The sequence below is a fragment of the Drosophila novamexicana genome, unplaced genomic scaffold (genome assembly GCF_003285875.2).
Source record: "Drosophila novamexicana strain 15010-1031.04,08,12 unplaced genomic scaffold, DnovRS2.1 tig00000387-arrow-pilon, whole genome shotgun sequence".
Taxonomy (NCBI): Eukaryota; Metazoa; Arthropoda; class Insecta; order Diptera; family Drosophilidae; genus Drosophila; species Drosophila novamexicana.
Genome location: NW_020824800.1, coordinates 3972682 through 3997126, shown reverse-complemented (window position 1 = coordinate 3997126; position 24445 = coordinate 3972682). Strand labels below are relative to the sequence as shown.

General features: G+C 45.8%; 6 protein-coding genes across 10 annotated transcripts; 2 read left to right on the top strand and 4 right to left on the bottom strand.

Annotated features, from left to right (window-relative positions):
- The first annotated feature begins 151 nt into the window (after window positions 1-151).
- LOC115759763 (glutathione S-transferase C-terminal domain-containing protein homolog) lies at window positions 152-2062 on the top strand. Its single transcript, XM_030700818.1, has 2 exons — window positions 152-992; window positions 1049-2062. Exons 1-2 carry the CDS (start codon window positions 207-209, stop codon window positions 2030-2032), a joined length of 1770 nt encoding a protein of 589 aa, XP_030556678.1. The 5' UTR covers window positions 152-206; the 3' UTR covers window positions 2033-2062.
- A 15-nt stretch (window positions 2063-2077) lies between these two features.
- Window positions 2078-2895, bottom strand: LOC115759767 (NEDD8). Its single transcript, XM_030700826.1, has 3 exons — window positions 2636-2895; window positions 2364-2494; window positions 2078-2295 (listed from the first exon to the last, which is right to left on the bottom strand). The coding sequence occupies exons 1-3, from the start codon at window positions 2651-2653 to the stop codon at window positions 2193-2195; spliced, it is 252 nt and encodes an 83-aa protein (XP_030556686.1). The 5' UTR covers window positions 2654-2895; the 3' UTR covers window positions 2078-2192.
- A 138-nt stretch (window positions 2896-3033) lies between these two features.
- Window positions 3034-5852, bottom strand: LOC115759766 (homocysteine S-methyltransferase). Its single transcript, XM_030700825.1, has 4 exons — window positions 5136-5852; window positions 4167-4338; window positions 3919-4098; window positions 3034-3723 (listed from the first exon to the last, which is right to left on the bottom strand). The coding sequence occupies exons 2-4, from the start codon at window positions 4321-4323 to the stop codon at window positions 3065-3067; spliced, it is 996 nt and encodes a 331-aa protein (XP_030556685.1). The 5' UTR covers window positions 4324-4338; window positions 5136-5852; the 3' UTR covers window positions 3034-3064.
- A 284-nt stretch (window positions 5853-6136) lies between these two features.
- Window positions 6137-7832, bottom strand: LOC115759765 (selenocysteine methyltransferase). 2 transcript variants are annotated; one of them, XM_030700822.1, is made up of 3 exons: window positions 7733-7832; window positions 6997-7663; window positions 6137-6939 (listed from the first exon to the last, which is right to left on the bottom strand). In XM_030700822.1, the coding sequence occupies exons 2-3, from the start codon at window positions 7630-7632 to the stop codon at window positions 6523-6525; spliced, it is 1053 nt and encodes a 350-aa protein (XP_030556682.1). In that variant the 5' UTR covers window positions 7633-7663; window positions 7733-7832; the 3' UTR covers window positions 6137-6522. The 2 variants fall into 2 exon arrangements, with proteins under 2 accessions (XP_030556682.1, XP_030556683.1); XM_030700823.1 differs by having other exon boundaries at window positions 6997-7657; window positions 7733-7828.
- Window positions 7833-8098: 266 nt separating this feature from the next.
- On the bottom strand, window positions 8099-21160 carry LOC115759761 (AP2-associated protein kinase 1). Of its 3 annotated transcripts, none has more exons than XM_030700813.1 (8): window positions 20502-21159; window positions 18212-18345; window positions 18014-18147; window positions 17209-17761; window positions 16515-17152; window positions 15601-15896; window positions 14741-14992; window positions 8099-11436 (listed from the first exon to the last, which is right to left on the bottom strand). In XM_030700813.1, exons 1-8 carry the CDS (start codon window positions 20647-20649, stop codon window positions 9044-9046), a joined length of 4548 nt encoding a protein of 1515 aa, XP_030556673.1. In that variant the 5' UTR covers window positions 20650-21159; the 3' UTR covers window positions 8099-9043. The 3 variants fall into 3 exon arrangements, with proteins under 3 accessions (XP_030556673.1, XP_030556674.1, XP_030556676.1); XM_030700814.1 differs by lacking the exon at window positions 20502-21159 and adding an exon at window positions 18480-18579; XM_030700816.1 differs by lacking the exon at window positions 8099-11436 and adding an exon at window positions 14525-14640 and having other exon boundaries at window positions 20502-21160.
- A 269-nt stretch (window positions 21161-21429) lies between these two features.
- LOC115759796 (transport and Golgi organization protein 6) lies at window positions 21430-24418 on the top strand. 2 transcript variants are annotated; one of them, XM_030700877.1, is made up of 3 exons: window positions 21430-21566; window positions 21628-23829; window positions 23900-24418. In XM_030700877.1, exons 1-3 carry the CDS (start codon window positions 21506-21508, stop codon window positions 24394-24396), a joined length of 2760 nt encoding a protein of 919 aa, XP_030556737.1. In that variant the 5' UTR covers window positions 21430-21505; the 3' UTR covers window positions 24397-24418. The 2 variants fall into 2 exon arrangements, with proteins under 2 accessions (XP_030556737.1, XP_030556736.1); XM_030700876.1 differs by having other exon boundaries at window positions 21625-23829.
- Window positions 24419-24445: the final 27 nt, after the last annotated feature.

Sequence of the window (24445 nt, the reverse complement as noted above, 5' to 3'; positions counted from 1 at the left end):
GTAATTCAAAAAATGGCAACTCGCGCGGACAGGTGAATGGCAGTCAGCTGCTTCTTGTGCCGTTGCAAACAGCTGTTTTTATTTATTTTGCACATAACCTCAAACGCACTTTGATTTAATTTTTTTTTGTTGGTTTTGTGTTTGAATTGATTTTGTGTTTTAATTTAATTCTCCTTAGTTAAATGCTTAGTTAAATCAATTAAACTATGGATCAACTGTATGTGGAGATTGAGCTAAGCACTCAAAAGGCTGAAACAACCATATACACCAGCGTGCCTTCGTTCCTAGCGCTCTACACATATCGCTACCTTAAGGAGCCTCAAAACATCAAAGTCAACTTTGTGGCCAGTAAAATAAGTACTGGCAAAATAGCTTTACGTAGCTCTCAGCTGCGACGCGAACTGACCGATCAGCATATCACATGCCGCGAGGCCGCCACCCTGCCCGCCCTCCGGGATCTACGTCTGCCCATCTATGAGCGTGATGGAAACATCTTCATTGCGGGCACCTGTGCCGTTTGCCGGGAGCTCATTGCACGCCAGCCCAGTGCGCATTTACGCCAACTGTTGGGCTTCAAGGGCAGCTGCCTGTTGGCGCCAGCGGAGGCCTCCATATGGACACGCTTCTGTGAAGTGGACATGGTTAATCTGGTGAGCCAGCTGCAAGGTGAGGAGCTGCAGTTGCGCGAGGTGCCCGTCGAGGTGGTGCGCTTTGAGCAGCACATGAACCAGCCGGTGCGCATGCACAACATCTACAAGCTGGCCAGAGAGCAGGCAAATCAAACAGAATACGGAGTCCCTGTGAAGCGGAAGGAGCGTGTGCTCATCGAATGCAGCATACCCAAGGAGCAGCTGCTGATCGAACATCGTTTCGCCGAGGGCATTAGCTTTACAATAGCCGATCTTATACTCTATCCGCTGCTGCGTCTAGTCTTTCAGCATTGCGCCCAGATGCTGCCGCATTTTCCGCTCACCAGCACCTGGTTCAGTGAGGTGCGTGGAATAACATTTATTTGCATCCATTTGAAGTTAATTCGATTTTCTTCCAGATCGACAGCTTCGATACAAACTGTGCGCGCATCCTGCACGAGTTGTATGTGCCCATGCTGGTGGCGCCGGCGGAGAACACACAATTGCTGAGCATACCCGACTGCGAGGAGGCCAGCCTGTACAAAGCCGATCCGAAGCGTTATCGGCCGCGCAATCGCATATACACCAGCCAGGCAGAAGTGGAGGCAGCGCTGGCCAAGCTCACGCCACTGCAGCTGCACTTTAGCGCCGACTCGGAGCATTCTTATGGCGAGCAGTTGATCGATTGGCAGGTCATTGAGCCCACGCATGCCAAGAGCTCAGCGCTGCCGGCAGAGCGTCTGGAGCGCAAGCGTCAGCAGCTGGAAAATATGGCCAATGCGGTCGTCTCACTGGCACAGCCCGGCGATCGCATTGTTGACTTCTGCAGCGGCACCGGCCATCTGGCCATACTCCTAGCCCTCAAGCTGCCCCAGTGCACGGTGATTGTGCTGGAAAACAAGGCCTTTTCGCTGGCGCACGCTCAAAAGCGTGCGGCCGAGCTTAAGCTGAACAACTGCGTCTTCTACCAGTGCAATATTGACTATTTTATGGGCCGTTTCGATATAGGCGCCTCGCTGCACGCCTGCGGCACAGCCACCGACATTGTCCTGCAGCAGTGCCAGCGGGTAAATGCGTGTTTCGTGTGCTGTCCCTGCTGTTATGGCTCGCTGCAGCCCATGCCACACATTGCCTATCCACTGAGTGCACGCTTCCGTGAGGTGCTCGATACGCGAGATTATTTGTACATAGCCCACACGGCGGATCAGGCTCACGAATTGGGCACCAGCAATTGCAAGCCGGAGACAACGCTGCAGGGACTGCACTGCATGTGTATTGTGGACACAGATCGTAAACTGCAGGCGGAGGAGGCCGGTTACCAGGTGATACTCACACGCCTCAAGCCGGAACAGTGCACGCCAAAGAATCATTTGCTAGTCGGACGTTATGTGCGCCGCAGTTGAGTTATGCATTTATGCAAGGTTAAACTAAATATATGTATTTTCGTATATATATGTAAATACCGTTGACGGCTTTTATTTGAGTAACATGAAAGTGCTTTGTAGAAAATGACTTAATGGGGTTACCAATTTACTAAGACGAGTTCAACACGCCGGCGCCAGTCTAATTTTGAGTTAGTTGATTTTCGCCGCCACGCAAAGCCAGCACCAAATGTAACACTGAGCCGCCCTGCACTTTATAATCCGCCGCCGTTTTGTCATCGTTCCTATACAAAAACAAAGAAAATAAATTACAAAATTCTTATTTTAGTTTGTCTTCGGCTGTGTGACGCACATTTGTTTGCCGGAGAATATGAGACGTTGTTGTTGCGGTGGTATGCCTTCTTTTTCCTCGACACGCTCCTTGATGCGATCAACCTTATCTGTGGGTTCAATGTCAATTTCTATTTCCTTGCCCGTCAGTGTCTGTTAGAACAAAAATATAATTATTGGCAAATTTCGATTGCAGTCATATTTTGTTGTTGTGCGCCAAAGCTGACGCATGGTTGGCGGGGCCTTATTCTAGCCGCTTTGGCATGATAATATATATTCCAAATTTAGCCCTACCTTCACTTTAATCAACATTGTTGTAGTGTGTGTGTGTTCGGCTTTCCAGAATACCAATTAATTTAATAATTTAATTTTATTACAACTTTTCGCAAGCTTGTTCCTGGTCGCGGCGTTTTTGCGAATGTCATTCGAGCGGTGCTGCCAACTTAATGAATTCGACACTCAACTTCGCGGTGAATGGCGATATCACGCGTTTTCGATTAATTTCGATATTTTTGGCGCCGTTACACTGACCTGGTCATGGTCGAAAATCTTAAACTATAATTTCTTAGAGTAAAAGTTTAGTTTATTTATTGTTGTGTGACATTTTGTACAAAAGTTTTGCTACACTTTTTACTTACATTCTAAATACCTATATTCATGAATACCTAAATCAAATGCATTTTGTTCTAAACAGCGAGATCCACCGATCCGTTTTCCAGGATCTCAGGCAGCTTTCTTGAGTTTGTTTAGGGCGTGCACCGCCTCGCTAATGCGTCGAATGTCACGTGCGTAGGTCCTGCAACAGCCACCAATGATTTTGGCACCCAACTGTGTCCACTCCGGCACATAGTTCTCGAGCGGCACACAATGCTCCCGTCCCTGCCAGCCGGTCGCCACATCGTAAACCTCGCCGCTATTCGGATAGACCACCAAAGGTATCTGCTCGTCGGCACTGCGCTCGCCATTCAGGCTCTTGAACAGCGGCGTCACGAACTTGGGATGCACACAATTAACTCCCAATGCAAGGCACTTGTCCAGGGCCTTGCGCTCGCGCAGTATATCCCAAATGGCGTTGGCTGCCTCGGCAAAGTCTTCGCCATGCGCCAGCGTGCTCTCATCCTTGCACTGGAAGGCCACCCAGAATTTGACCTCGGGATAATCGTCGCAGAGCATTTCTACCAGCGCCTCGGCCTCCATTTGACAGGGTATCGTTTCTATGGCCAGCGCATCGACGCCCGCCTCCAGGCACGCCTCGATGCGAACGCGATGCCAATCCGTTATGGTCTTCGCCTCCACATAGTCCGCATAGCTGCCGGTATACTCGGAGCCATCGTGCAGATGTGCGCCAAACGGTCCAATCGAGGCAATAATCAGCGGGAAACCTGTAAGAGCAGAGTCCAAGATTTAGCGATTAGGCAAGTACATTAATATAAACAAGTACACTGTGAGAAAAGCTTCGATCCCAATTCAAATATGATTGGCAAAGCTTGTTCTGATCTAACCATTCACTTTTAAAGGATCAAACATTCATGGAATTGCGAACACATCTTATAATGGAATGGAAAAAACATACTAACCTTCGGGCACCGCCAGCTGTGCCTCGTAGCATTCCGTCAGGTACTTCTCTTTGGCAATGTGCGCCAGTCGCACCGTATTCTTGATCAGCTCGATGCTCTCCTGCTCGTCCAGCTCCAGATACTCCATGTAGCCCTCGACGCTCGCCTGATAGGTGTTGGTCAATATCAAATCAGCGCCATCTAACGGCGTGTGGCGTTCAATCAGTTTGTTGCCAAGCGAAATATATTTTTGTGGCATACACACTTACTCTGCAAAAAGTCCAAGTGTGTATTTATGACAGCTGTCGGATTTGTGGCATTGAAACGAGCACTCCACAGCGGATCCCCGTCCACAGAATTGCCCACATGCACGGTCATCTGTGTGCCAAAGCCGCCATCTTTCACCAGCAAACGCGTCGAGCCCATGATTAAATGAATGTGCTGCGGGAAGGAAGGGCCAGTTTTGATGGCGGGTTATTCCATATATACATATATCAATAGTCGACCTACTGCAGATAGGAGACGCGCACAGCTTTACATCGCTGTAATTGCGCTTATCAGCACGGCACAGCACAGCACAGCTGGGCCGGAGCGCTCTTTGTGCCGAGTGCGAGTCTGGACACCTGCCTAAACGCACGACTTGTTTGTGCTGCTCACTGATTATTAAAACAATTATAAGCAATACATTGTAGTTCAAACTATTTACCCGATAACCTTGTTTTTTTTTTAACACCATTGCGGGCAGAGTTTAATGAACTTAACTTAACTTAATACCCAAATCTCGGCTGTGGAAGATTTTTTGGTGCACTCACGACTGGAGTTAGGCGCGTGACACGTGTTTGTCTAACACGAGCACGAAATAAACACGACTTTGCTATACTTTAAAAACTCTATTTTTGGACCCTTATAAAGCGGGATTGCATTTATAATCACGATCCTCTCATTCGGAAAAGCTATTTTTGAGCAGCTTTCGGCTTTAATTAAATTGTTAGCAGAGTATTAAGCAGTCGGCTACATTCTGAACGTTTCTCCCTGTTTTCTATGGGCTTTCTTTATTTAATAATTAATTTTTAATAGCAATATTTTGATATACTAATTAATTAGCTCGACTTTTATTATATATGTGCCCCATATTTGATTATATATTGCTTTAAGCACGCGCACGTCGTGCGTGCTTTCCACACGATAGCAGACACGAGCACGCGCTCCGCTCTAGACACGACTTTGTGAAGACTCACCTTGAAAGCTTATAAATAGATGTTGTAATTGATTAAATTGTTTTTATTTGTGCGAGACGAGGCGAACAACAACGTGTTGTGTGTGCTTGGAAAACAAATAATATTAAATTCCGTTCAGTCTGGAGCTGATATTATGTGCCGTGGACGTTCTATGCGCGTTTAAGTGGTTTACAATGCCGTCTGGTTGCTTTTATAGCGATGTGCTTATCACGAAAGTACGAAACAAAAAACGTACAAATGCAAAACTTTCAACAAAACAAAACCAAAACCAAACAAAACAAGCCAACCGAACGCCCGCCCGGCCTAGTGATAAGATTCTGATTCGACGTCCAGCTGCCAGGCAGACAGATTGAACCGAAAGTATCTGATGCAATTGCCATCCAGCCAATTGAAGGGGCATTCACCAGCCGGCATCGATTGCGGCATTACTTTCCGCTTAAATAAGCGTATCATAGGAAAACTATCGATCCGGGTGCTAACCATGTCCAGATTCCGTCTGAGTCGGCGTTGTCTGCCTTGATAACCCTTGGCCTGATCGTGTGAGCCGGACAGCCGGACATATGGCTTAAGCCATTCCCAAATGTACTCAAAACGGAGCAAAAACTGCAAAGAGTAGTAGTTAATTTCGGCGTGCCGAACTTTAAATACCCTATTTCGATGCTTAGATGAAGTTTGGCCTAAGATATTGCCTTTTGATCGATCGTTTCTATGGTATATGATATATGTGACCTGAAACTAGATGATATAGTGGATGTTAAGGGACTAAGAACTGGGGAATAAGTTGTTCTTATAGGTATATATATATATATATATATATATACATAGACCCGTATCTATATATATATATATATATGTATAACATAGCTAGCCCATGATAAGATTCTGATCATGTGCAGCATAATCAAGCTTGTAAAAGATAAGTTATTCTGAACTAAATGCTTAATCGACAGTTGCTACGACAGCTGTATAATATAACTATATAATATGAAAATACGATAATATACTGCTCCGATCCAGATCTGGGATCTAGGTCAAGTTTATAAGCGCTAGCTTGAAAGCTGGGCAACTTTTTTTTTGCATAGTAAGCGACATATGGTCAATGCCATGCTATATATACATATATATAGGTATATAAGAGTAGAGCTCATGGAATCTTTATAAGATAATGATACCCTTTGGAACCGAATAATTCAAATATAGCATCTATATATATATATATATATATAAAACGGTGTGCTTGGCGACATTAATCTGCTGAATCTGGCAAATTTTGAGCTCGACTCTCGTACAGTTAGGAACACTTATATTTATATATACTATATATATATAGGTCTAGGCCGAGATGAATGAATATAATATACAGAAGCACGCCACGCACACTCCACAATTAACAAGAAACTAGGGAGGTTTGTATTGGCGAATCGGGCTGCTGTGCGATCTTGTCGATCGTGTTGCGTATTTCGAGTATATCGTCCGGATAGACGCGACAGCAGCCGCCAATGATGCGTGCGCCCAGCTGGATCCATTCAGGTACAAACGATGTGACATTCAGGCCGTTGCCCGTCCACTCGCCGCGCTCGCTGTCATAGATCTCGCCACGATTGCTGTAGACGACCAGCGGTATATTCTCATCCGGCGGCGTGATGGCCAGCAGGGATTTGAGTAGCGGCGTTACATAGCTGGGATTCACGCAATTGACACCGATGCCCAGCAGGCGGGACTGCGCCTTGAACTCCTGCACCAGACGCCAAACGGCCATGGCGGCCTGGGCAAAGGATTCGCCATGGGCCAGGCTGCTCGCATCCTGCAAAGAAAGTGGGCAGATTGAATGTGAATCATAATACAACAAAACGAAACTAACCTTGCACTGAAAGGACACCCAGAAGCGTGCCGTGGCATATCGGCTGAGTATCAGCTCCGTGACGGCCATCGCCTCCAGCTGGCAGGGCAGCGTCTCCACGGCCAGGCCATCGACGCCCGCACTTAGGCACGTATCGATGCGCACCGTGTGCCATTGCTGCAGCTGGGTGAAGTTGACCAGGTTCGCATAGCTGCCCGCGTACTCGGAGCCGTCGTGCAGATGGGCACCGTACGGTCCGATCGAGGCCATAATCCAGGGCATGTCGGGCGCAATGTTGCCATTGCTGGTGGCCAGTTCGCCCAGGTGCTGCGACTTGGCCTGACGCGCCAGATGCACGCTCTTGGCAATCAGCTCGATGCTCTCCTCGCGCGACTTGCCCAGATGCTTCATGAAGCCCTCCACGCTGGACTGGTACGTGTTGGTCAGTATGATGTCGGCGCCGTTGCGCAGAAAGTCCAAATGGGTTTTCACCACGGCCGCCGGCTGGGTGGCATCGAAGCGTGAGCCCCACAGTGGGTCACCGTCTACCTTTTCCTGTACGTTGCGCGCCAATTGGCTCGAGAAGCCGCCGCATTTGACCAAAATGCGCGGCTTCTCCTTCACCTGGTTCCAGTTGCCGGTAAAGGCGGGCAGCATCTTGCAATTTTGGGCTACGTGAGAGCTGCGACTGCATATAAATAATATATGTATATAATTTATAAACTCGATTTGCGTGATTCGCCACGGTTCTACCTACTTTTGAGCGTACGTGATATTGTGAATTTTGCTGATATCTTGATTTATGTTTTGTTGTTTTGCTCGACGCTCGCTTGTTTTTTTTTTTTCCAAGTTTCTTAAACGTTGTTGGCAACTTTTCTACTTATACGCAAGAACTGTACGGTATTTTTCTTATATTTTCTCGCATTCCCATTCATACTTACACGCATACACACGCACACATGCTTGCCGCGGCACAGCTGATTACTGTTTACACTTGATGTTGTTGTTGTTTTGAGGGTACAAATGGGAACAGTGGCGTTCAGCAAAACGTTACGGCTAGCATTTACAGTGGCTGCCCAAAAAAGTAGCAGAGCTTTACTCTTTTATTTATTGTGAAACAAGTTTATTCGCCGAGTATAATATATATATATATATATTTTATACAGTCGATAATAATACATATTCATAAACAAAGTGAGTACGAATTTCATTGAAATATTTGTGGCCATATTCAAACGGCTTTGTTAGTAAATATTTTCTTGTTGTTTAATTGATCATTGTTTTTGTTTTTGTTTTTTTTTGGGTGTTAGGGTATTATAATCACATTGATGTTTTGTATATATGTATGCATACAAGTATAAATAAATAATAGTGTGCATTTGATAAAGCAAATCAATTGGAAAATGCAATAAACAAATAAATGTAACTTTGGTAAACTTACGCAATCGTATAAATTCTATATAATTCATTTGCAACATCTGATCAAATGTGCTACAACTAATTTACAGTTTATTTTTGCACTAAATAACAGCTATAATATTAGTTATATATCTTTTGCAATTTTTAGGTTAGCTGTTTTAGTATTTGTTTTTTTTTTTTCTATCGGAGTTTTGAGCTCTGGTTTAAAAATGGCCAGAGAAATACTATGCTCAAAAAATACATGATCTGCGCTTGGAACGGTATATATGTATATATATATGTTCTATATATATATGTAGGTATATCTCTACGTGCATGGAAGTTAATTGCGTGTGTATGTGTGTGTGTGTGTGAGTGTGTCTTTGTGTATGTAACTGTGGCGGCTGCTGATAAAAGTATAAAAAATACGCATAAATATAACAAAATCAAATAAAAATAGAGTAAATACGCACACTGAGAGAAAAGTAGAAGCCAATGCCAATTTTAAAAACATTATCTCAGTCTACACTCTGTTATATTATTTTTTTTTTATAGGAATTTTCCACGCGCACTGATAACAGCGTGCCGATAAGCACAGCCACGACTGTAACCGGGTGGGCCCGCACTCTCCCTCTCTCTCCCTCTCTCTCTCTCTCTCGCTCGCTCTCACTTAGGAAAAGAGATTGTTGCGTCGCTTGAGCGAACCAAATTTCTTTTCCGCCTCGAGCAGCATTTTCTCCTTGCGCACAACCTCGAATGGAATCGTTTTGGACATGCGATCGATTTCCTGATCCGATGGGAAATCCTCAAAGCTCATGTTGCTGAAGCCCGTCTTGGCCGAGTTCTGTATGGTATTAGACTGGAATTGCGAATTGCGAGTGTTGCTGCCACGACTGTTCTCATCCTGGGCGACCTTGACATCGTCATCGTCATCGTCGTCGTGCGATTGATATTGGAGGCGCTGGTGTTTCTGCTTGCTGCCGGAGCTCAGGGATGATGTGGAGCCCAGTGCGCCGGCGCTGACCTTTTTATAGGCATGACCCTTGACCTTTTGGGTTAGCTTGGCCGGCAATGCCCTCACAGCCAAATGGGACTTCTCCTTCTTCGGCTTAATGCCGGACGCCGTCTCGCCATCTGCCACCAGGTCGGCAGCGCGCAACACCACGGGCTCCTCCTCGTCGTCGGGCGTGAAGTCCGAGCAGCGTTCTTGAGAGATTTGGACAAAACCATTATCGGCAATGGCCAGCAGTGGCTGCAAGTGTGCTGCTGGCGGTGGAGTCGGTGCCGGCGGGATTAGTGTGCTGATTGCGGGCAAGGGAATGCTGCTGCAGGAGCTGCTCATGGCGGGCACATTCACATAGACGCTGCTGCTGCTGTTCGCTGCGGCGGTGGTGGAGGAGGTCGTGGTTGTGGTGGTGCAGGAGCTGCTGCTGCTGGTGGTGGAGCAGTTGGGATTGTGATTGGTCAGCGGCTCGGGCGTTTTATTGATTATAATCGAATGATTGATGGTCACAACAGGAGCAGGAACAGGAGCATTCACTTTGATCACAATGTTGTTGTTGTTGTTGTGGTTGTGGCTGGGATAGTCGGGCGTGACAACAACACATTTGCGTATTACCTGCGGAAATGGCTCCGAGCCAAAGAGATCGCGCTGCTCCTCCAAATGTTGCTGCTGCTGCTGCTCCTTCGCTGGCGTTTCGATAAACGGATTAAAGATGGGCTCATTGAATTCATCCAGCTGCTGCTGCTGTGCCGGCTGCAGCTGCTCCTGCTGCGCTGGAAAGTTGGCAAAATTGGCCGCCTGGCTGGCGGGCGTCTCGCCCTGTGCACCCTTAACCGGCGTCGAGGTCCACATTTCCGGCTCGCTGGGCCTGTGCCGCGCCAGCTTTGGCTTGGCCACACGCTTGGGCGGTTTGCCCACGGGCAGCTTGAATGGTGCCATGGCAAACACATCCAGCTCATCCTCAGCCGGCTCAACAACGGGCGCCGCCGCTGGCGCGGATTCAGTGCTGCTCTTGCTCTCCGCGGAGCCATAGTCCAGCTCATCGTCCAGCAGCAGCGGCCGATCACCGAATTTATGCAGCAGATCGCTGGACGTGGGACTCAGCTCCTCGTTGACGGGCGCACAGCCGGTGCTGGCTTCTGTCGCCGCGGCCACCGCTGCGAAACGATCCTTTTTGCGCAGGCGCACCTTGACCACGACACGGCTGCGCACATCGTCCTCGTGCGTGGTGACGCTCTCGCACTCGGCATGGTAGGCCGAGCTGCTGCACGTCTTGACGCTCTCGCTGATGCCGTCCATGTCCAAGGGCAGAACACGACGCGGCTTGGCTTGTGCTGCATGACGGGGATTCTCATCAAATAGATCATCATCCTCGGCACGCAAATCGCTGGCCGAGCCAATGGAATCGGCATCATCATCGTCCGATTCCACACTGGCCGCCGCCTGGGCAGCTGCCGCCGCCTCCGCCTGCGCAGCCTGGGCAGCCACCGCGGCGGCCATCAGATTCAGCTGCTGCGCCGCCTGCTGTGCCGACGATGAGGGTCGCTTTGTGGTCGCCGTTTGCCGCAACTTCTTCACAATGGGCAAGTGCGTTGTCTTGTCCACCTTCTGGTAGGCCACCTGCTGGATCTTGTGTATGGTCTCCGGTATGTTGCTCGTCACGATCTGCTTGAAGATGGCCGCCTTCTTGGCGCTGCCTCCAACTCCACCACCGCCGCCGCCGCCGCCATCGTCGCTATCCTGCTGAAAGAACTCCGAATCGGAGTCATCGGATGTGGGCTGATCGTTGCTGCGCAGCTTCTCATACTTGTTGCGATCCTCCAGCGGCAGCTTGACAAAGCCCGACGTGGAGACAGCTCCGCCACCGACGCAGCCCTCGCTCTCGCGCAGACCGAGGCCATCGGAATCGGTTTTCAAGCGGCTCAACAGCGAGGTTTTGTCCTCCTCCAGTGTGGGCGACAGCAGCCACTTGGACGAGCTGGATGAGATCATCGCATTGCCAGTGCTCGCCGTGATGCTGGGCGTGCCACCGCCCGAGGAGCAGCTCACAATGAATTTGGCTGTGAACGAGATCAAGTACTTTTATGCAGTAAGGTAATGAGTTTACGAGCTAGTTCGAGTCTAAGGTGCGTTGCCTGGATGAATAGTTGGGACAGTTGTCCCAGGATTAGTTTACACGATAGAATATGTATATATATTTAGATGCGTGTGTATCTATGAGCTGAGTGTGTGTGTGTGTGTGTGTGTGCGTGTTATATTTGGGATTAGTTAAATGTGGCGAAGAGACTCCTCGATGTCATCCTTGGAGCTGTGAATTAACGATGATCTATGGACACATTGATTACGGATCTATGCACAGGGCGACAAGATTAGAGCTCTATAAATAACACTTTTAAGAAAAGTATTCTTTTTTCTATGGGAGCTATACTCTAAGATAACCGAATTTCCGCATGCTCTCTACATAGTTACAGGTCTATAGAAAATATTTAAAATAATTCTAAAATTCTCAAATAGCAAATAGAACGAACATTAAATACCCTACATATAAGACACAAATTAAAGATATCATCTCATTTGTGACATATTTAATTGAATTGTTCTTCAAATAAGTCCAATTTTTCATAAATAATACCTAGCTAGATATGGTTATCTGTATATAAAACAATATATATATATTTGCAAATTTGGATTAGCTTAACCCAAAGATTTGTTCAAGTCTTGTTAACACAAAAAAATTCTATTAAAGTTATGCGAACTAGAGAATATATATTGGATTAAGAAATCTTTCCAAAAAGAAAAGTTATGCAAACCCTATTTCCAATTCCAATTCCTAGGGTATACAAATATATTTTTAATTTGTTGTTTTGTTTCTTAAACTAGATTGAAAACTTGTAATTTGTGTAGATTTTAAGATACTTTTGCCCTGTGCATAGCCTTTGGTTGTTAGTAAATAGTTATTCTCAAACAATTCCCATTTAATTTTAAGTACAGTGATCGCTCGCAGACAAGAACGAGCTGAATTTTAACAGAATTTTATATATACATAATTCTTACGTTAATTTTAGGTATGCCATATGCCAATTTTATGATATATTTTCGTTAAATTAATTATTTAAATTGTTTGAATTTGGACTAGAAACTTCTAAGGCATGAAAAAAGGCAATTTCTGAGTGTAACAATTCGATTTATGCCCGAACGATCACTGGAGCTCTTAAGTTAGCTAATTAAATTTGTTTTCGTTGAATTATCTTTTGTTTATTGCATTTGAAATCGGGTTTAAAAGGCTGCTTAACGTTCATACAATTTTATCTTTGTGGTTTTGGGTTTTGTTTTTTTTTTTTTAAACTTAAATTAACGCTCCGCGTTTCTGGCTCATCCAACTTTTTATATATAAATATATAGTGCTTTCATATATGTGTGTGTTTATACATATGTATATAGATATATATCTGTCTGATAGTTTGATTTGCTTCGGCTAAATACGCGTTTACAAACTATCGTAACCTGACTTTTGTTGCTTTCATTGCGCTTCATTTTTGTTTTCTTCTAAATATACATATATATATTTCTTTGATTTAAAACTAGAATTTTGCTCTTTGGAATAATACTTCAAATTGTTTAAATTGTTATTTTTAGTTTTAAGTATATGTACAAGTATTAACAGGGTTTTTTTTTTTTTTAAATAGCTAATTGAACATTTGTTTTAATTGTTGCTGTGGTCGCTTTTTAAGGAACGAAAAATCTCGCATTGCCTATGGACTTTTATATATTGTCTAGCATTGATTGGACATTGATTAATTGATTAACAATAGTTCTGCATTCAATTTGATTTGTTTAACTTCTGCCACATCCGCAGCGAGCGCAGCTTTACGCGAACTTCGGATAAGCATAAAAAATGAGTTAAAGAAATTTATTAAATTCAAATATTTTCGGATTTTGAGCAAGCCCTAATTATTAATAATCTTTAGTAATTTAGCTTAAAATCTTTAGAATTGCACGACTTGAGTATTTAAATAAGTTTTATTAAATATATATGAATTTGATATGCAGGAAATTATTTCTTAAAAAACATTTGATTTTTGATGATATTTTAAGATTTTCTTTAGCCTTAATATAGTTTACAAAACACACAGAAACAGAGCACATGATAGATTACAATAGATAGACCCAAAGATGAAGTATATGTCGAAGGGCTTCAAAGTAAATACAAATAATTTTCAATATTTTCAAATTATATTTATAAAAGAACATTTTAAATAACTGCTCGCGCTGTTAAAATAACATAAACAGCTCTAGCATAACATTTTATGTTAATGCTTTCACTAACATTCGCCTTAGCTGTTATATTACTATAATCAGCTTGAATATAACATTTGCTGAGATAATATGGTCAGCGCTGTAACTTTAACATTAACCAGCCTGTTAGCAGTTTTACTAGCATTTCTTTAGCGCTGTTACAATTACATAAACAGCTTTAGCTAACATTTACTCTAATTAGCAGCCATTAGACATATACTACATATATATTGCAAATTGTACAGTTTAATTTAATTGAAATGGTGTTTAATTTGTTTTGGTTAATTTAAACCACAACCACTAATTACTTTTACTGTTAATATATATATATATATATATATATATATATATATTACTAATAATTGTTTCTCTAGCATAGAACCAGCACCAAAATTTGTTTGTTAGAAGCGCTTAGATTGGAGTTGAAGTTTAGGTTAAAGTAAAGTGAAAGACAAATTAGTTCGGTCAACCCTTTTTTGTCTGTTACATACTAGAAATATGTATATATACAACAAATGTAGATCCACAACATTTGTTGGTTAGTATTAAGTGCAATTGAATATTTACAAAAAAATATATGGATAAATTATATATATATATATAGAACACTTTTAAGTAAGCTTTGACAGGAGGTTTGTCGCAACATGAGGATCGTCGTTCGATCTATGGCACACTACATTCTCCCCACCCCCCTTCGCACACAACTACCCCCTCGCCCACTCCCACACTCTCTCGCTCTCTCACTATTCTCTCGCTTTCTGTTTGTCTAGTTAGAGGAAATTCTCTCCCTGTTGCTGTTGTAGTCGATGTTGTTGCTGCTGTTGTTGTCGATGTTGTTGCTGTTGTTCTTGTTGGTGTTGTTGCTGCTGATGTTGTTGCTGTTGTTGTTGCTGTAACTCTGTTGTTGCTGTTACTCTACTGTGGATGGGTATTTTAGACTACGTCTACGTTCAATTCACTTTCACTTTCTAGATCGAGAGAGATTGAGAGCAACAAAAGCAACAATCGAGAAACTAAACGTATTTCTGGCTTTGCAACATTAAGAATTTTACAAATTTCATGCTTTACCTCCAGTTTTGCGCAACGAGCTCGCCTTCTCGCGCAGACCCGGCGGCAAGCTGAACGGCGCCGAGCCGAACGGATCCTCAGCCAACGCCGCCGGCGGATTTGGCGACACAGCCGCGGGCGCTGCTGCCACAGCTGGTGCCGGAGCCGGAGCTGTCAAGGCTACCGTTGCGCTGGCTACCGCCGCCGGAACCGCAACATTCTGCTCCGTGGGCGTCAGTGTGGACGTGGTGGATGCCGACTTGGCCGTTATGCCTGCAAAGGTAAGGAATCATGAGTGACTTTATAAATAAAACGGACTGTTCTGATTGATTGACTGACGGATTGATTGACTGACTGATTGCCTTACTGAAAACAGAAATGTTCACAGCATTCATCTCTGCGATGTGTGTGAAACTCAACGCTAAACTTTTGAAAATTCCACCCGCAAAGGTGAAAAATGGGTGGAAAACGGTTTAATGTAACCTTTTTTATAGCTCTACTTAAACCAATTCTGGATAATCCACTCTGGATCAGAAAATTTACTTCTTAGAACGAATTGAATCTTCAATTTTTTGATTATTATTTGATTCGATCGAAACATAGGTGGAAATTTAAAGAATTTAAGCATTTCCAGTTTATAATCTCTCTCGTTTTGTAACTTATTTTTAAAGCTCTTCTTCACAGCATTCATCTCTGTGATGTAAATGAAACCCAATGCGAAACTTTTGAAAATTCCACTCGCAAAGGTGAAAAATGGGTGGAAAACGGTTTTATGAAACCTTTCTGATTATCTCTAAATAAATCTTCTGCTCTTCTTGAAAGGCTAACGGAAAGTTTTACATTTTATGAGTAATATTTGTTATATTGTATTATTTACTCACTCCCTTGGCTACCGCGCTGGCGTATTTTGTCGAACTCGGCCTCGAATATGTTATCCTCGGTCATCTGACTGAAGGGTTGCTCCTCCTCGAACGGATTCCATGCCTCGACGCGCTTGTCCATGGTCTGGCGCGCCAGCTCGTTGCTGGACAGCGATGTGGCTGTGGCGCTGCTGCTCGCATAAATGCCCGGATTGGAGGCAGCGCTGGCCAACGTCACATTCTGCGGTCCGTCGCCAGACATGGCGATATTGTTGTTAAACGGCGCCAGGAACTGGCTGGTCTCATTGGCAAAGGTTCTGCGGGGGGCGCAACAAAATAGTGCATTATGAGTGTACGGAAATGGAAATGAACGTTGAAGATAAGCGGAAGCGAAACCAAAGCGGGGCAAAGCAATTAAATGGAATGGTGAAAACACGCACAAGCTTACTTTTGCATACACTGTAACTTTTAAAAAGGAATAAAGTAGTTTTGTGCTGATTTATGTAACCAGTCAGTAGGTGCCTCACGACTCAAAGAGGTTCTCACAAAAAGCATACCGAAGGAGTATATCTCTTCTACATTTCCTCTATAGATCTATTATATATATTATATTTCTAAGGGGTTTAGTCTCAGGCCCTGAATATATATATGTAAAACGATCGAACAAAAAATCCAGACTTTACTTAAAAATCTGTTTTTCTAAGTGTGGGCTATGAGGAGCACAGGAAATGAACTATGCTGCGGGAGCTGGCTGCAGGGTATCTCTTGGTTTTTATTGACTTTGTAGCTGGGCATCAGCGACATTCGTAGCTCTAGCTTGAGGATTGGTGAGCGAACACAAGCAAAAAGTGGGAAAGTGAAAGCAAGAGAAGAGCAGACGCAAACAGATAACCAGATGTGGGCCAAAGCCTGACGCAGTCGGTCGTGGCACTTACTTGTTAAAGGCCGAGGTGTCGCTGACATTGCGCCGATGGCCGCCGCCGCTGGATTTGGGCGGCGTCAGCATGTGCTTGGTGGGCGTGCCCACGGCGGCCGGCAGGGCCAATTCATTGACCGATGTGTCCGGCAATTCGCTGACAGCCTCGCTGGCAGCAGATGCTGCCGTTGCTTCAGTTGCAGCAACTGTTGTGGCTGCCTCATTGAACGGATCCGGATACACGCTCGACTCGAACAGGCTGTTGACAGCTGCTGGCGCCGTCGCGCTGGCCGCCGCAGCAGCTGTTGTCGGCACAGTTGCTGCTGCGGCGACGGCGGCGACAGCTGGCGGGGCAGGGACCACCGCCGGCATAGCGGGAAAATTGGCCTGAAACTGCTCGACCACGGGCTGTGGTTGTGGCGATGTGATGCTCTGACGCGGCAGTGGACTGGGCGGCAGGCCCAGACCCAGCGCATTCTGGCCATGCACCGTGGTGGAGCCTTTGGGCCGGGAACGTGGCGCCACACTGGTGCCCGCCTCCACCAGGGACACGTTCTGCTGCGGCTTGGCTGCTTTGGCGGCGGCTGCACTGATGCGTTTTGCCTCGGACTCAAACGGTGGCACCAGCAGCTGCTCAAAGTTGGGCAAGGCGGATTTCTGCAAGAGCGAAACGAATTCATATTCCAATTCTTAAGAGCAAAGCAACAACTTACATGTAAATTCTGCACGGGATTGTCTTTGCCCGCCAGCCGGAAGGCGACTTCGCACACCTGCCAAATATTGGGACGCCTTTCCATGTCCGTGTCCAGCATATATTTGATCAGCTGATGTACGCCGCGCGAGTATTTCGAGTTGTCCGGTATGGCGAACTGTCCGTTCTGTATGGCCAGCGTGCTCTCGCCAAAGGGCAGGGCAAAGAAGCAGAGCTTATAGAGCATACAGCCCAGTGCCCAGATGTCCGCCTTCGTCGTAATGCTCTTCCCACTGTACAGATCAATCATTTCAGGCGCACGATACGATAGCGTTGTATACTTCTGTATCTCCTCCTCGACCACGGTGACACCATGCTGCTGGGGATTCAGAGTCTTGGCCGTCGCCGAACCAAAGTCACAGAGCACAAAATTGCCACCGTCCGTTTGCAGGATATTCTCCACCTTCAGATCCCGATGTATAATGGGCGTTTGGCAGTAATGCAAACGGGAGACAGCCTCGGCAATATCACAGAAGATGGTTAGCACTTCCGGTTCGGTGAAGCCAACGTGTAATCTAAGGGAAAATGAATTGTTTTTTATATAAATGTAATCCACGCAAAACTAGACTAACTGAGTAAGAATAAATGTCGCTTGGGAGATACATTTAAGATACATATCATAATTCTGATTATTTTCTATTATTTGATTCTCTTTTGGGTATCGCTTTCGTATCCCCCTGAGGGATACTTTACACACCTCTGTCTGAGCTACATGTTGTTTCTGCTCTCCATGAAAATATATAAAATTGGGTATAGACTATACTCACCTAGCATTCATCATGGCCAGCATGTGATGCTTGCAATATGGCATTAGGAGCAGCACCTCGCACACTCCGTTCCCGGTTGGCGTAATGCTCGAATCCACATAGCCGATGATGTTCTTGTGACCGCTCAAATTGCTCTGGAAAATCGATGGAAGCTTGTTTAGCAAATGGATTCAAGGAGTTTTATGTTCGCATACTTACGGCAATTTGTATCTCACGCTTGGCCACGTTCAGATCGTGCTCATTGTTGACGTACATACGTTTCAGTGCGTATTTATTGGCTGATGCACTGCCTCCGCCATTGCCGCGCGCCAGAAAAACCATGGCAAAACCACCTGCAACGGGGGAATATACATACATTAGTCATTATTGTACATTTATATCAAGCGCCGAGTCTAGACAGCCGACAGCTGGGAAAACAACACCAACTGGAGGCCAACCGGCCGCTAATACACCTATGCCGTTATACCTTAAATACAAAGAGTCTAAAGGCTAGGTTGTTGGATTTGCATATTTCATGTTAGACTAAGAAAAAGGCAAAGATATAAACTTTTTATTGATGAAAACTTTACATTTTTGAAAACTAAATGAATATTAATGTCAATAACCGTTTGTTTAACATGTAACACGAATGTTAGTAACAGCGAGCTGTTCAAATGTGTCTGTTAAAATGCAAAATGTAAGTAAAAAAATTCTAACATTTTAAAATTAAACTCAAAACCCGGCAATTACTATGCTGGGAAATGCATCAAAGTATTTTATTTCATATTCATTTAAATGTGATTATTCCCCAACATTTGTATATAAAAAATGTAAATAAATCAAACCTTATCTACAGTTGCTTTAGCTATGCAAATTAAGTAGGGTATTTTATCATTTTTCAATAGAAGTTTTCAAGAACAAAAAAAAAAAAAACGTCGTTAATGTTAGCGTATACCGCAACCCCTTCCCGACCCAAGTAGCGCCACCCTCGCGACTCTGGAGCCACTCCAATGAACGATAAAAAGCGACGTAATATACATAAATATGTACATATAAATGAACATAATAGGTACATGTGTACATTTGTACAAAACTATTGAAGGTCACGTACAACTACAACCACAACAACAACAACAACAAGTGACAAGAATAATAAAACTTACATACATACAGACATATGCACGTTTGGGGGGCCGAAACCAACAACAAATACAATAACTGTAACTGTGGCAGTCACTGCTCGATTTTCGTTCGACTTTTTAGTTGGCGTTTGTGAAATTATAACGTCAAATGTTAATCAATGCTGAAGGTTGAGCAGCGTAAATCAACGGCCAACAATAACAATGCACAATTGTAATTGCAATTGTGACGACTCAGCAAGAGGGAGAGACAGAGAGAGATAGAGAGAGTAAATCAACTGTAAAGTGGATTTTAAACGCGAAACGAAGACAAAGAAAGACAGCGACAAGAGCGGCAAACTCCTTATATTTTGGCTTTTACAGTTAGTCATGCAATGTGTTTTTGTACGCAAACGAGTTGGCAACTCTGGTAATTGATAGGCAACTGAATTAGCAGCAACAACAACAACAACAGCTGACGCCGACATTCTGTGGTCAATAGCAACAACGGTGCTTGCCAAGTTGCAAAAATAGCCAAAAACAAAAATATCAATAACTGTAGCCAAGTAAAAGGTGAAATGTCGTTTCCACGCACACACACGCACACAAGGAAAATAATAAATGCAAATAAAATATCTGGCAGCTGTTGAAAATAGTAGCAACTATTTGCCAAGCACTTGACAATTGAGGGGCGTTTCGCAGCGCAGGATATTATTCACTTCAAATCAAGGACACTTGCAATACATCTTTGCGCCTTGCCTTGAACAGTGTTGCCCATATATATTTTGAAAGCTAAAAAAAAGATGCCAAAAGTGGCCAGACTAAATTCAAAAGTGGCTTAAGGTCCGAAGAATTCCAATTGTGTTAAATTGACGCATCTTATAAATGAACAATTGTTTTGTTAAATCCTAGCCTTTATCATCAATTGGCTAGGAGTAGCTATAAAATGGCTAAAATGGCAACATCGGGGCTGAACTCTGCCTTTTGCAAATGACGACAATTACACTACGGCATTGTTTCAATGTGTGTGTGTGTGCAGACCGGGAATAGAGGAAAAAATAGTTCTTGCTTTATTGGCTTGATTAATGTGCATAATTGATTGAATTTCTATTAATTTGTATAGCAGAAAAGTAAAGTGCCAGTTTCTTTGTGCTCTGTTGCAGCACGCGACAAGTGGCGCCGGCCGAAAGGGGAAACGCAGCTGTTTACGCCCCACATTAAAGAAACAGACTATGGCATATATATTTTTTAAATTTTTATCTAATCTGACGCGCTGGCTACACGCTTTAAATCAGGTGGCAACAATTTGTGTAATTCTCTACGCACACACACACACAGACGAACATCTGATAAACCAGCAACTCCCTCCCTTCCCCCGCCCATACACTCACCTTCGGCCAAGACATCCTCCACGGTGACCGTGACGCGTCCGACTGTGAAAACCTTGCCAACGAAACTGTTTGTCTCCTTGGATGAAGAGCTGTTGTGCGAGTTGTCCAATTTCTCATTTCTGTCGAATTTCGACAGGATTTTCTTCATTTTTCAATTTTTATTATTGTTGTTTACTGCAGTGGCAACAACGACGGCAGCTATGTGTGTGTGTGTGTGAGTTAATCGCGTGGGCGTTTGCCAACGACGGGCGTGTTCACCTGGCCGCTAGCCGTATAATTAACGCGAATTTTCTATTTTAATTAACTTTTGTTTTTGCGTAGTTTTGCGATTTACGCTGCGCTTTTTCGCATTTGCATGGCAGCGATACACATACGCACGCACACACACACACTGACACACACTATGGAAAAAGAAAGTTGTTCGATTTTCCTGCCTTACACGTACGGGTTTTTTCGGCAAGCTATTGCTGCATAAAATCAATGATATTTGGTATTATTTACTATTTATTAAAGTTGCACATTATTGTTGTTTATATACACAGAATCGCGGAATAACTATTTACAATATTTGCAGCACAAAATAAAGCGAACGAATATTAGCTGCAATTAAATTGGATTTCACTAAATGTGCAAGGTTGCCAGCCGATAAAAAAAAAATTAGAGGTGTGCGCACGCTTCGCCAGTCAGCACGATACTGATGGGAGCCATAACAGCGTGCAGCCGTGAGGCTGTTGTGTTAACAGAAAATGTTAAGTGTTAAGAGTATGTTAAGATTATGTTAAGCAAATGTTAGGAATATGTTAAATATTAACATTTCCCAAGAAATTTGCCAGTTATCAAATATTTAACGCTTTTAATAGTCTTTAATGTGGACATTATGGAATATTGCAAGTGTCATGCTGGCATTTCACCCGCTGTTCGGCGTTGCCACCTAGTTTGCGCAACAGCTGTTGCCGTAAAAGCGAAATATTTGTTGATTGTTGCAATTGCAATATTCGCGCGCTATGATTAATATACCCAAATATTTCGCATTGCTGGATGAATTAAACTTTGAACATGCAGCGCGTGAGTATGGTGGGATTCTAAGCATTTAATTACAGTTAGCATATATAATATATTGCAGCAGGCAAAGGGCAAGACACAGCAGCCCTCACCAAGCTTCAGGAAAATTTAATTATTTTGGCGAAATACGTTCAACTGAATGTGTCGCAGCAGCTGCAGGAACTGTCTGAGGATCTTAATGTACAGGCAGAGCCTGTTCCGATCGATTTGGAGAACTGCATTAATTGCTACATCATACGCCTGCTGCACGTGCTGCACACGTTGAGCCGCAACATCAATTTCCACAGCGATGCCAAGGAGGATCTCATCTCGGTGGCGCATCTCAGGCTGTGCATGCGGGCAACCCAGGAGCTCGGCTACTACGCGCTGCGTGCCCAGCTGCACGAGGACTTTTACAAATCGCCCGTTTTCAAGGATGTCCCGAACAATGGCCAACTCAGCTGCGATCCCTCGCTGATTTGGCTGAGTGTGCAGTTGTTTACCCGCCTGTTGAGCATACGCCAGCTGCACATAGCCAATGCCATGGAGCTGGTGCAGCGGGATCTGCTGGCAGTCGTTATAAGTCTCCGTGTGCGGCAGCCAACGTCGGCGCAGCGTGCCCAGCTGGACACAGCGCTCGCCTATCTGTGGCACAATGAATCAAAGGCGGATTACTTTCGTCATGTGCTGCTGCTCAAGGCGACTCCTCAGCTGTGCCCTGGTCTGGCCAAGGAGCTGCACCAGCAGCTCCTCAGCAAATTGGGCGCCGCGCATGGCTTTGCCAGCCTGTTGGCCGCTTTACAAACGCCGAACGCCACACGCAATGCGGAAATCGTGGCCAACATTGTGGCGCAGCGCGGCTACTCGCCGCGTCTGCAGCAGCGGCTCATTGGGCAGATCCTGGACTTTTGCCGCCTGCAGGTGGCGCAGGAGCACAACGTGTTGGCGGGCGTGCTCAGCCTGCGGCATCTCTGCGAGCTGAATGCGGCGAATCGCGAATGCTTGGAGCGTGTGCTCGGCCAGCATTGGCAGCCGCTGACTGCGCCGGCTGATCTACTGAACGGCCTTATAGTCTGGGATCTGGCGCAGCTGTGCGATTGCCTGCGCCTCTGGCAGCAGCTCTTCTGCCTCTCCAGCGTGGCCTGCCTGCCCAGTGTGCTGCTGGTGCCCTACATGCCGCTGCTCCTGCAGCTGTATAAGCAGCTGCCGCAAGCGCTGCCGGAGCGGAAGGCCTTGGCTGCGCTGATCTCGCGCTGTCTGGACAACAGGGAGTTGAAGCAGGAGCTGCCTGCGCTGCTGCAGCGTCTCTTCAGCTGGGATATATCCAACCCGTCGCCTTGGCAAGCGCTGCATCCTCGCCTGGTCGTCAAGCATGCTGCGGACACGGATTTGTTTACCGTGCAGGTGGCGCAGGAGCAGGACGAGCACAACTATTGCCGCGCGTTGCCCGCCTTGCTTATGGCCGGCAGCGATCAGGCGCTCACCACGAAAGTGTTTCTGGCCCTGCTCGGGCTCATGGTGCAGCAGCTGACGGCGCCAGAGCCAACCAGCATCGAGCTGTTGTCCACGGAAACGGAGCTGGCGCAATTCCTGCAGCTCAAGTATCAGCTCAAGCTGGAGCTGCTTGTGGCCCTGGAGCAGCTGGTCTGGCACGAGCCGCTGAAGGCGCAGCTGGCGGCCACGCAGAACAAACCATTTATGGAGCTCGTCCTGCTGCTGTTGGACATCAAAGTGCAGCCGGCACAGCTGACGGAACAGATACAGCTGCTCATACTTCTGCTGCTGCAGGAGCTGCTCGAGCGCAGCGAGCAGCTGCAGCTGGCGGATGGCACGCGCCACCTGCAGCAGACACTGGAGCAGTTGGCCAAGCACACAGCGAATCCTTTGCTCAAGAATGCGCTGCAGCCGCTGCTGGAGCTGCTTGGCGGCGAGCGGCAGCCCAGCCGTGCTCCGATTCTTACGTCCTTTCAGCGGGCGCGCGAGCTCATCGAGGATCAGCAGCCACATCTCCAAGTCTATGGCATCCAGCTGATGCTGGAGGCTTTGCGGCGCAGGGATCCCGCCTTCATATCGCAGTCACATCGCATCATTGCGCTCGCTCTGAGCACGCTCAAGCACAGGGAATCCTACACATTCCTCAATTGTGTGCGCCTGTTTGTGGCCCTGGTGCACATCATGGAGGCCCAGGTGCTGGAGATGCTCAGCGATGAATATCTGTCGGAAACAGCCGATCTGGACTATCGCCTGGTCGTGGGTGAGGCCATCCTAAAGGCAGCCGAGGAAGTGGGTGAGTAGCAGAGCATCTGCAATCCCAATTGGAGCAGACTTAAATCCTAATCCCTTCCTGCACCCAACAGGACCCCTGTGCTATCGCTACAAGGCCGTGTTGTTCAATTGTTTTTTGCATGGCGCACGCTCGGACCTGGACGAGTTTCGCAGTTCCGCCTATGCGAATCTGGCGCAGCTCTGCCGCCTGCTCGCCCGCCAAGTGCATAGCTTCTTCCAGGAGCTGCTGCACTTAATCGACGCCGAGCTCAGCAGCGGTCGCTATTTGCCGGCCAAGCGTGGCGCCTTGCTGGTGCTCGCCGAGCTATTGGCCGGCATGGAGAGCCTGCTGGACTACCAGGACATGCTCCTGCCCATCTATAGGCTGCTGCGCGCTATCGAAGCCAACGAAAGCTGCGATCCTCAAATGCGACAGCATGCAGCCAACGGACTGAAAATTTTAAATGAGAAATGTCGCGACCTACTGAAAACCGAATCGCCTGCAAACCAGCTGCAAAGGGAGATCCAGGTGCTAGCCATCAAGGACCCGTCGGCGAGCGGCAAGCGGCACATTCTGGAGCTGAACTGAAGCTTCACTAGAAATATAAGCTCCCTATATGTATAAGAACTCTTTCTGA

Coding starts and splice junctions, on each gene's coding strand:
- LOC115759761 (XM_030700813.1), bottom strand. CDS start 20,649: ATGAAGAAAATCCTGTCGAAATTCGACAGAAATGAGAAATTGGACAAC. Junction 18,346..20,501: donor GGAGGATGTCTTGGCCGAAG/GTGAGTGTATGG, acceptor CCCCCGTTGCAG/GTGGTTTTGCCATGGTTTTT. Junction 14,993..15,600: donor CCAGCGCGGTAGCCAAGGGA/GTGAGTAAATAA, acceptor TTACCTTTGCAG/GCATAACGGCCAAGTCGGCA.
- LOC115759796 (XM_030700876.1), top strand. CDS start 21,506: ATGATTAATATACCCAAATATTTCGCATTGCTGGATGAATTAAACTTT. Junction 21,567..21,624: donor AAACTTTGAACATGCAGCGC/GTGAGTATGGTG, acceptor AATATATTGCAG/CAGGCAAAGGGCAAGACACA. Junction 23,830..23,899: donor AAAGGCAGCCGAGGAAGTGG/GTGAGTAGCAGA, acceptor TGCACCCAACAG/GACCCCTGTGCTATCGCTAC.
- LOC115759763 (XM_030700818.1), top strand. CDS start 207: ATGGATCAACTGTATGTGGAGATTGAGCTAAGCACTCAAAAGGCTGAA. Junction 993..1,048: donor CCAGCACCTGGTTCAGTGAG/GTGCGTGGAATA, acceptor ATTTTCTTCCAG/ATCGACAGCTTCGATACAAA.
- LOC115759767 (XM_030700826.1), bottom strand. Junction 2,296..2,363: donor ATATTCTCCGGCAAACAAAT/GTGCGTCACACA, acceptor GTTTTTGTATAG/GAACGATGACAAAACGGCGG.
- LOC115759766 (XM_030700825.1), bottom strand. CDS start 4,323: ATGGGCTCGACGCGTTTGCTGGTGAAAGATGGCGGCTTTGGCACACAG. Junction 4,099..4,166: donor ACACTTGGACTTTTTGCAGA/GTAAGTGTGTAT, acceptor ACACGCCGTTAG/ATGGCGCTGATTTGATATTG. Junction 3,724..3,918: donor ACAGCTGGCGGTGCCCGAAG/GTTAGTATGTTT, acceptor CTGCTCTTACAG/GTTTCCCGCTGATTATTGCC.
- LOC115759765 (XM_030700822.1), bottom strand. CDS start 7,632: ATGCTGCCCGCCTTTACCGGCAACTGGAACCAGGTGAAGGAGAAGCCG. Junction 6,940..6,996: donor GGGTGTCCTTTCAGTGCAAG/GTTAGTTTCGTT, acceptor CTTTCTTTGCAG/GATGCGAGCAGCCTGGCCCA.